The sequence below is a fragment of the Pollicipes pollicipes genome, unplaced genomic scaffold (assembly GCF_011947565.3).
Source record: "Pollicipes pollicipes isolate AB1234 unplaced genomic scaffold, Ppol_2.1 Scaffold_4881;HRSCAF=5763_pilon_pilon_pilon, whole genome shotgun sequence".
NCBI lineage: Eukaryota > Metazoa > Arthropoda > Thecostraca > Pollicipedomorpha > Pollicipedidae > Pollicipes > Pollicipes pollicipes.
In genome coordinates this window covers 58,132,935-58,143,244 of record NW_023596576.1, presented here as the reverse complement: position 1 = coordinate 58,143,244, position 10,310 = coordinate 58,132,935, and the positions used below count along the sequence as shown (strand labels likewise).

At 60.8% G+C, this 10,310-nt stretch overlaps 1 protein-coding gene across 1 annotated transcript; it reads right to left on the bottom strand.

The window, feature by feature from the left end:
• Window positions 1–5,736: 5,736 nt before the first annotated feature.
• LOC119100659 (vacuolar protein sorting-associated protein 4B-like) lies at window positions 5,737–9,220 on the bottom strand. The gene is made up of 4 exons (XM_037223735.1): window positions 9,190–9,220; window positions 8,324–8,378; window positions 7,131–7,268; window positions 5,737–6,019 (listed from the first exon to the last, which is right to left on the bottom strand). Exons 1-4 carry the CDS (start codon window positions 9,218–9,220, stop codon window positions 5,737–5,739), a joined length of 507 nt encoding a protein of 168 aa, XP_037079630.1.
• Between the last annotated feature and the right edge of the window lie 1,090 nt (window positions 9,221–10,310).

The window sequence follows — 10,310 nt, the reverse complement described above, 5'->3', positions numbered from 1 at the left end:
AGCTCAGAAGCTGAGGAGTGGGGACCTTAAACGCGCACTTAGTGACAACAATCTGAGGAGCTGTGCCCACTCCCCGGCTCAAAAATGCCCTTATTTGACTTCGTGTCGTACTGCGACGGCAACAAACCATTAGGCGTGTGTCGTATTCGTCTCGCGATGTTAGAACTGTTTCAGTCGGACCACGATCGTCGATGAGTGTCGTCACCGGCGTTCGTGGGGGGTCACACGGAGCCTGGTATGAACCACAAGGCGGGTGCTGATGCCAGCTACCTTTACGACACGGCAGTCAGCTGTCACGACGGCGCACATTCTGGCGCTAAGTCACGTCGCCGAACTGCAAACCGCGGGCGCCTAGGGGGTACAGGAGTCGTGTGTGACCACCGCCATGTGTGACCGTTACTCTAGGGCCTGTCATCACAGCGGGACCAGCTAGGGGCGTCCACATGACCGCTAGGGCCCTGACCAGCCCCGCTCTCACCCCAAGCGGAGACGCGCACGGCCCCAGGGGTCATGGCTCACGTGTCTTCCATTTGGGTGCGGTCCCACATGTGAGATGCCCTCCTGCCAGCTTAATCCGACACCTAATGGTTTGTTTGATGTCGCTGGCAGCTTATCTCCATTTCTGTGGTGCCGGCTCGGCGGGGCGGGCCGAGTCGGGTGGAGGACTAGGGCGGGGAACGCACAATCCACAGAGCGTGAAACACAACCACAACACCACGGCGATCGTTGCCATTAGTCCACGTTGAAGCACTCGTCAATGCAGGCTGAAATGTGGTATAGTGCAATCTTGCTGAAGACTGTCAAAGCTCGTTCGCGATAGGCGGCACTCGGGCAGATGACTCGAGTAGGTAACAACTAACACCAATGCAGAAAGCAGTTACCACACATCTTGTCATGACGAAGTGACACACCATGACCTACGAGATGGGCACGCTCCACCGCCGTCATCATATGTGGGGTGCACGCCGTGTCATGAGAGTCCTCAGGTTTACTGCTGGGGCGCCGAGTGTACGCATTCGAGTCACCTTCGCTGAGCTCGCGCTGGGATCCGTGCGAGTCTGAGCCGCGTCCCGCCTGGGCGCGAACCAGCCATGCGCGCGGATAGAAAGCCGACTCCAGGATCATGTGTTCGGATTCCGTCACTGCAGGGCCCGCAGGTTCGGGGTACATACGCGTACATACAGTACGTACCCCGCAGGTACATACACGTGTCAAGCAGGCACCCTGTGATTACGCCAAACGCGATCTTCTAATTCGGTGCCGGGTAGTGATATACGGTCTGATCACAGAAACAAAACGGCCCATGAGCGATTGCAATAGCACGCTAGGTCACAATACAATCTCGCTATAATCCACCCCACCATTATGCCAGTAGTTTTCCAAGCTTACAGATTTTCGCAACTTTTTATTCGGCTTGCACACCACAAGGCTGGTGAGTTTGCAAAATTCCTCGCCACATATTCGCGTATTCTCAGAGAAGTCAAGACGTTTGCAGCCCCCAGTGATCTTGAAAACGCACAAGCTTTCCCATGTTCTCTTTCACTTATCTTAGATACGCTATGCCGCCAACTGCATCCTGTCTACCAAACGGCAGACGCTCGCTGTCTTTGCGGCGTCGCCACGCTCAGCACGTGGCCTGGCGAATAACACCGCCAGCTAACTCGCATCAACAATTACCATACTACTTCAAAGCATAAGCACGCCACGCCATATTCACAAAGCATCTAGTAACAGCACAAAACAAATCCGACTAGCAAGCTACGGCGGCTGGGACCGCTGACAGACGTCTGGCCGCCGGTGTATCGTCCTGCAGAAGTGGGCGCCCCCGCCGGAGGGCAGGCGGTGCTCGGGCCGGGACTCGGTACGTACCGCGTGGAAGGGGATGTCGGCCACAGAGCAGGCGAAGGCGTCCGGGTGGGACGACTCGCACGCCATGAACCGGCCCTCTGCAACAGCGCAGCTTGGTTACGTGAATCCCATCCTGTCGGAACGTCGTCGCCTTTGCGCGACCTTGGAAGAGTCTGTATTTTGTGACTGGGTTGATGGCACGGAAGGGATGTTGCCGCAAAATTCTTCGGAAAGCAATTATCGTCTGGAGTAGTACAGAAGCGTTGTTTCGCAATACGGTCATCTCCAGTACACAATTGTCGAGATGCCACGGCTCTCTCCTGAAGGCGACCACCGGATCTACCAAGTCTATTGAAATTGACAAAAGAAGACTCGACGACAGTTTTAATACTTTTGAGTGGGACTTCGGATCGAAGCGTAGTCGACTAGAGTCACATAACTTGTTATGATTATGTTTCTACCTAAGCATCCCCCCACGCACACATGCACACACACACACACGCACACACACACATGCACACACACACACACACACACACACACACACACACACACACACACACACCACACACACACACACACACACACACACACACACACACACACACACACACACACACACACACACACACACACACACACACACACACCACATGCACACACACACGCACGCACGCACACGCACGCACGCACGCACACGCACGCACGCACGCCCACGCACAGACGTACATATATATATATATATATATATATATATATATATATATATACATATACATTTCCTATCTTTATTTGAACGCGTATAAGATGCATGCATAACGAAAACGCTACACACATATAGAAACACAGTCACAATCAGGCGTACCGTAGCTACCGCTTACCACCTTATAACTCAAGAGCCATGCAATAATGTGTCTGCTTGTTCAGAGCTGGGGAAAATTCGTTGATGAATGCGCTCTCTCAAATCTGAAGGCGTCTTTTGCCATTGCATGCCTGAATGTGAGTGTTGTTCATCAGCTGCTGTGTTAATGTCCCGCCGTGTTCGCGTCGCATGTGGTCCAGAGGTGCCCCGTCGCGTACGTGTATCGTCAGACATTGCGAGAGTGCCCTGGTTACAGTAATGTAGTGTATGAAGCAAAGTTTGCAGCCTTCGAGATTGCATTTCCGTTGATACACTACATTGGTGCATTTAAACTTGTCGGGCTTGCCGGGTCAAGTTTGATAAAGCATCTTTATCGATGACTTCTCTTCGGCCCTAAACAAACATACTCCTGCACAATTCTTCAGTTATTGGGTGGTGTATAAATCCGGCGATGAGATAAGGTCTCAAAACGTCAGAATGTAAAGACATCGACGACCATGTGAGTGAATGCGCACGAATAATCCTTTATGTTAACAAATGCTGCTATGTCGAGAACGCAAAACCTCGAACGATGCATCCAAAAGCTTGCTTATGCAGATTTAGCGATCGTTTTGATTAAAACAAGCATGTATATATATATATATATATATATATATATATATATATATATACACATATACATATATATATATATATATATATATATATATATATATATATATATATATATGCTGTCATGCCGCAAGAGCGGAAAATGCTTGCTTAGGTGACTTGGCATTTCCAATGTCATTGGATAAGGGTAAAGGCCGGGTTTTATGCTAAAGTTAAACTGGTGTTTGCTTGGCATGGTTTGATTAGCTTCAATGCATGCATGATTCTTCAGAGCTCAAGCACACGCTCTTTCTCCCTGTGCCGGCCCCTTACAGTACAAATAACATTGCGGCTGATGAAGGGGCAAAGGAGTCGTTCAGGGATTTTCGTGATGCTCGAGATTCCGTGATGATATTCGTGATTGGGGTGATGCTGGCCTTTGACTGCATCAGCCATGTGACGATGGCCAACTCAGCACGTTCTTGGCAAGACTAACCGAAACTGTCAATTGCCGTTTTATTCCTTCCGATCCCACGATTGGGCACCGCATACCAGGTCAGATAGAGGGAAACTGTCCCTCTCCCCTCTGGAAACTGTCCCCCTCCCAAGCGGTCGTGGGTGGTGAATGCCGCCGGATGGCCCCATGTTGAGCGCACAACATAACAGCTTGCAGAGCATCGGGTCCTTTGACACGGGTGAGCAGTTCTGTTCCACCTGACCTGACCACCTGACCCTAATCTTGAGGCACCTGGGGGTATGAATTCAAGGGAGTTCGTTGCTCCAGAGAAAGGGAAAATTCCGAGGAAAAAACAACAGACGCATCAGGACACAAAACTTTAGATTTCTTCTGGAAACTGGAAACACTTTCAGTAACAACGCTGATGCTGCTGGATCTCTGCCGCTATGTTGTCCATATTTCAGGCTCAAGCTCGGTTTTTACGGGGAAAGCCCAAGCTCTGCTCCTTTGAAGAACCGACTCCGAAAACCACCAGGCCAACATGAACAGCACGCCAAGTAAGGCCATAAAGTGTGACATGAAAGCCATATAAATTGGGACACATCCACCCCGGCTCATGGCCGCCCCGCATCCTAACGACTTCACAAACGACTGGAATCGAGCAGCTGAGAGCCAGCTCGCTTACATCACCTTTTGTTGGCGGCCATCTCGCCGCAGGGCATGCCCCACCAGCGGGCTGCGCCGCACACCACCGCCCCGGGGCAACCCGCCTGACGAAACACCGGATCGATGAGCGGCCCGCGAGCACCGGCCGCCGCCGCCGCGAGAGGAGGCCCGGCTCCGCGCACGGCGTCAGAGGGCGCAGCTGGCCGGCCGCAGATTACAGCGCGGCTGTCGGTCTCGAGTGTTGACTGGCTCGACGCGCCCGGGCATGGTGTGCTTTCTTGCCCATGCTTTTTGCCGGGCTAACTTGTGAACGCTAAATGGCGGCTTGACAGCGCTGCAGGCGGCCGTTAGTGCAGATGAAGGTGTGGAGGAGGGACATTTCTCGGTGGGTGCTGCCGCAGCGGCGGCCACCGCAGAGGCGCGACGGGCCACCGCCAACAGAAGGATCCCCGCATTAGGTCACCCATCTCCAGTTAATCGACTCCGTGTTTCAGTGTTGAGCTGTAAAAGCCACCTTGGCGGGAGGGCTGCCGGCTTCTCCGCATCTATCACCGTCAGCACCACTTTTACCACGGAGAAAGCCCGCCAGTTAGAGAAGCGGGGGATGCGCGTACAGCCTGTGACCACCAGGCACCCGTCCCGGCTCAGCAGACCTGCGGGGCCTCGACTCCAGCGCTCTCAGCATCCCCCATCCGCACGCGGCCGGCGGCGAGTCGGCGCGGGTGGGCGACACGCCGCCGGGCCGCGGCGCGAAGCACGAGCTCCGGTCATTAAAGCGGCCTGGCGGCGGCTCGCGCCCGCCCGCCGGGCGTCACTCGGCCCCGAGCCGGGTCAGCCGGCGCCGGCCCGGCCGGTCACGTCCCTGCATTTCACGCCCCGTAAATTGCGGCCAGTCCGGCCAAATGAGACGGCGACGTACGGGCTAATCCAGACGGAGTGGCTGGCTGTGTTACGGCGGCGACCACTCGAAGACGTGCCGACGCAACAGGGCCGGCGGCGACGAGCGGCGGCGCGGCCGGCCCCTCCCCTCCTCCGGCCCACACCCACGCACGTGCGCGGCGCGAGACCGCCGACCGGACGGCGGCGGGGGGACCTCGGCGTGGAGCGGTGCGTACCACATCCACCGGCAGCTGACGCCTGTCTCGGCAGCTAACGGACCAGCGCGACAGCCGGCGCAGTTATCTCCGGCCGGACGTCGCTGATAAACGGGAAACGTGAGCGAGGCCTAGGGCGACGCCCCCCCCCCCCCCCCCCCCCCGCTCTTGCTCCCCGCCCAGCAGTGCGGACTCGGGGAGGAATCACGCCGGCGTGGTCAGCCGGGCGCCGAGCGCGCACCGGGACCGATCGCGCCTACACGCCGGCGAGCCGGCGGCACTGGCGCGGCGGCGTCCGTCGCCTCACCGTCGCCAAGACGGCGCCAGCTGTGCGCCGCCTCCAGTTCGCGCACGGGCTGATAGAGCGCGTGCTGCGTTAGCTCGGCCAGGTCTGAGCCGGAGAGGCCGTCGGTGGCGGACAGCAGCTCGCGCCAGTCGGACTCCGTCAGGCTGGTGGCCGTGCCGGCCAGGTGCAGCTCGATCAGCCGTCTCTGGGCAGCGCTGCGGGCACATGCCGGCGTCAGCACACGCCCCGCGGGCCGCTGCAGATGGCGGGCGGCTCGCTGCAGGTCGCGGTGGGCAGACGCACCCTACGGCGCACAGCACGGGTGAGGAGCTGTCATCCAGGTCACGGCACGGGTCAGACGCCGTTGGCGGGTCACGGCAGACATCAGCCGCCGGCTTGTTGGCCATAGCATGGACCGGACACTGTCATGCGAGGCATGTGAGAGGCCATGCGTATATCTGCTCTGCGTACAGCAGCCAAACAGCACCTGTGCATCACAGATCAGATAAAACGGCTGTCCCGGCCGGTGTCGGCCAGCGCCCAACAAACAACGTACGGCACTGCTTAGCCGGGGTCCCCTCGTGATGGACCAGACCGTCTCCCCCAGTGTCTGGGCAGGGTCCTCTCCACGACACAGACCGAGCAGTACCCTGCAGGCTAAGACGCGGCCACACACTGCCGAAAGCGGATCGTTCCGAGCGTCGTGCGAGCGGGCTCTGTCGGGGCGGCGCCGGCTGCTGCGACGGCGGCGCCTGACCGGCCGGCCGCGGCCGTCACCGTCGGGAGCGGGCCGGGCCGACGACACCCGGGCCCGCCCTCCGGCCGGGCTGGCCGTGACTCAGGCCCGCCACCCCGCCCGTCCGGGTCAGGCGGGACACGGTCGGCCGATGGTCGGGGGCGTCGCCACCGGTCCGTCATGTGTCATGTGCCAGAGTGCAGTGACGAGGGGATGTAAGTCGAGCTTTTTGAAAGCCGACCACTTATCGAGATTGACCGAGCGGCCGTCAGGGTTCGGTGAATGCCATAATTCAGCGCGAGTATAAATAACTGAAATGGGATCTTCTTTCCGCAAGATCGACAGCCCCAGACTATCTTTTTCATATTTATGCCGATGCTGCCAATGCGCCCAGGCGGGGGCTGAATACCCACGGAGAAATCTCCGCGCCAGGCGAGGCGCCGGCCGCCGCGCACCTGTCCGGCAGCGGCACGTGGACGCGCCTCTGGAAGCGGCGCAGGAAGGCCGGGTCCAGGTCCCATGGGCAGTTGGTGGCGGCCAGCAGGAAGGTGCGCGCCGCCTGGCCGGCCACCAGGCCGTCCATCAGCTGCAGCAGGTGCGTCTTGAGTCGGCGCGTGTGCTCCTCCTCGCGGCCCGAGCGCACGCGACACAGCCCGTCCAGTTCGTCGACGAACACCACGGCACGGCCCGGCAGCCGGCCCGCCTGGGCGAACAGCTCCGACATGGCCCTGCCGACAGTGGGGTGGTCAGGCGGCCCTGCCGACAGTGGGGTGGTCAGGTGGCCCTGCCGGCGGCGGGGTGGTCAGGTGGCCCTGCCGACAGTGGGGTGGTCAGGCGTCCCTGCCGACAGTGGGGTGGTCAGGCGTCCCTGCCGACAGTGGGGTGGTCAGGCGGCCCTGCCGGCGGCGGGGTGGTCAGGCGTCCCTGCTGGCGGCGGGGTGGTCAGGCGTCCCTGCCGACAGTGGGGTGGTCAGACGGCCCTGCCGACAGTGGGGTGGTCAGGCGTCCCTGCCGACAGTGGGGTGGTCAGGCGTCCCTGCCGACAGTGGGGTGGTCAGGTGGCCCTGCCGGCGGCGGGGTGGTCAGGCGGCCCTGCCGACAGTGGGGTGGTCAGGCGTCCCTGCTGGCGGCGGGGTGGTCAGGTGGCCCTGCCGACAGTGGGGTGGTCAGGTGGCCCTGCCGACAGTGGGGTGGTCAGGCGGCCCTGCCGACAGTGGGGTGGTCAGGCGGCCCTGCCGACAGTGGGGTGGTCAGGTGGCCCTGCCGACAGTGGGGTGGTCAGGCGTCCCTGCCGGCGGCGGGGTGGTCAGGTGGCCCTGCCGACAGTGGGGTGGTCAGGCGGCCCTGCTGGCGGCGGGGTGGTCAGGCGTCCCTGCTGGCGGCGGGGTGGTCAGGCGTCCCTGCTGGCGGCGGGGTGGTCAGGCGGCCCTGCTGGCGGCGAGCGCCTCGCTACAGTCCGATTCCGGGGACTGCTGCCGGCCGCGGCTCATCCAGTATCATACACGACCGCGTGCCCACATCTGTAACGGCTAGGTGCGGAAGGGCGCATTACTGGCAGCATTGTTGCAGATCAGCATCCCCGCTTACGAGCATGCCGAGTTCGTTGCGCGTTGAAGTCATAACAGCGACGACACCATGTCACCGGGACGTTCGAGCTCGGCGCCGTGGATTCGGCCGTACGCACTTCTCGGTCTCGCCCACGTAGGAGGAGAGCAGGTCGGCGGCCGAGACAGGGAAGAGCGTGGCGCCGGCCTCGCCGGCCACGGCGGCCGCCAGTCGGGACTTGCCCGTGCCCGGCGGCCCGTACAGCAGAATGCGGGTCCAGGGCCGGCGGCCGCCTGACGGACACGATGCGGCGACTCAGTCGGCTACCGCGGCCGCCAGACCGTGTCACGCTCACCGAGAGACAGCTGCTGGTGACCAGCACGGCTCTCCGTCCCGACGCGTGGTGTGGCCGAGTCTGAGCGCGGAAATGCAGCTATGTGGGGATGTTTTTGGAAGGCAAAGCCGGTAAAGTTAGCTTGCATGGATAGAATTCCAGCCAATTAGCATCCAAGAACGACCACGCAAAGCAGCCTCCGTAAGTTGCAAGGGTACAAAATCCGATGTCAGCCGCCATCCCCGACAAACCGAAGCCAGCCTCTAACGGGCAGCGAGACCATTCGCTCGTTCACTAGGGTCTTCACGCCTCATCCACTCCAACGTCGTCGCCGACCGCGGTCTTAACGCAAACCACCCGCGCGCCCAAAAAGGGCCACGGCGGCAGTCATACATCAACGGCGTGCGAAGCCGGGACGGCACAGCGCCCGCCCCCGCGGCGGTCGTTGTGGGCGGCCGGGTGGCCCGGCCCGGCCCGGCCCGGCCGGCGGCGGCGCCACGTCAGCCCGCCGGCGGGTGAGGCGCAGACGCGCCGCACCCGCTTCGGACGCGCGTTCGCCAAACCGCCGACGGAACTCGCCGGCCGCGCTGGTGAAGTTCGCGCCCAACTTGGACGTGCACACCAGGGCACCAACGTGGCAGAGCCGGTTCGACGAAGCGGTACCGTCCGGGCGCGGAAGGCGCGGCGGCGGCGGCGGCCCGCGGCAGCCGCGGCACCGCAGCGGCCGCCGACCGGCCCGGCGGCGCGGCCGGCCGGCGAGCGGAGCTCACCTGTGAAGAGGTGCGGGAACTGGACGGGCATGATGACGGCCTCGGCTAGCGACGCTTTGGCCTCCTCCAGGCCGGCCACGTCTGAGAAGCGCAGCGAGGAGCGCGAGCCCGCCGCCGTCGAGGCGCGGTCGCCGCCGCCGTCCCGCACCGCAGCCTCTGCACCGCACATACGCACACGCACGCCTACTGGCTGTCGTCGGCAACGGCCGAGGCACACTCGTGCGCAGCCGATGTCTCCACTCTTTGTTCAGCAACATTTCAGGATTCAATTCAATGCGAGTTACGTGCCCACCCCGCGGGGCTATTCCACATTGGAGATTCACATTGGACAATTGACATTGGAACCACCAATGTCGATTGTCACACACCACAACCACAAATGTCGATTCAGGCAGATGCTACACATCTGGGATCATAAATAGCATCGATCAAATAAAAAGCCTAACACCAAGGATAATAAGGGGATATAGATACTATAAAGGCACGTTGAAGACGCACAAGCGTACGCCAACACAGTCGCATTAACATGTCCAATCGTGATAACCTGAGACCAGTTCCTACATGGGAAACACCGTCCCACGGCAGCTATCTGACACATCACAGCAAAACATTACGAATGTGACGTCACAGGTAGCACACCACTGACGTCACAGCACCTCGTGACCGCGTTTGTCTGTGAGGAACGGACCTCAGATGCTCGACAGAACCGGGCGAATATACTGCTTTCCGAATGCAAACATTCCCTGGACACTAATTGCCCTCCAGCCAATACAACGTTGTAGAGACCCGCTCCCGCACAAAAGCAAACAGACGCACACCCACCGCCGCATGTTAACCACCGCGGGCCCCAAATACCGCACACAGTGCCAGGCCAACCTAACGAGCGCGGACACGCAGCGGAGCCGCACGTGCGGCGACTCACCGGCGGGCGCCGGCGGCTGACGTCCGCTCGGCCCGCCGGCACAGTCTGTAACACAGGGGCAGGCGCTCAGCACCGCCTCTCTGGCGCGGCCCGAGGCGGCGGCGGCGGCGGCGCAACCGGCAGGCCCGCAGGCTCGTGAGCGGCCGGGACCGTCTCTACGGGGACGGCGCGGGAAGGGGAGGCAGAGGGAGCAGTGCCC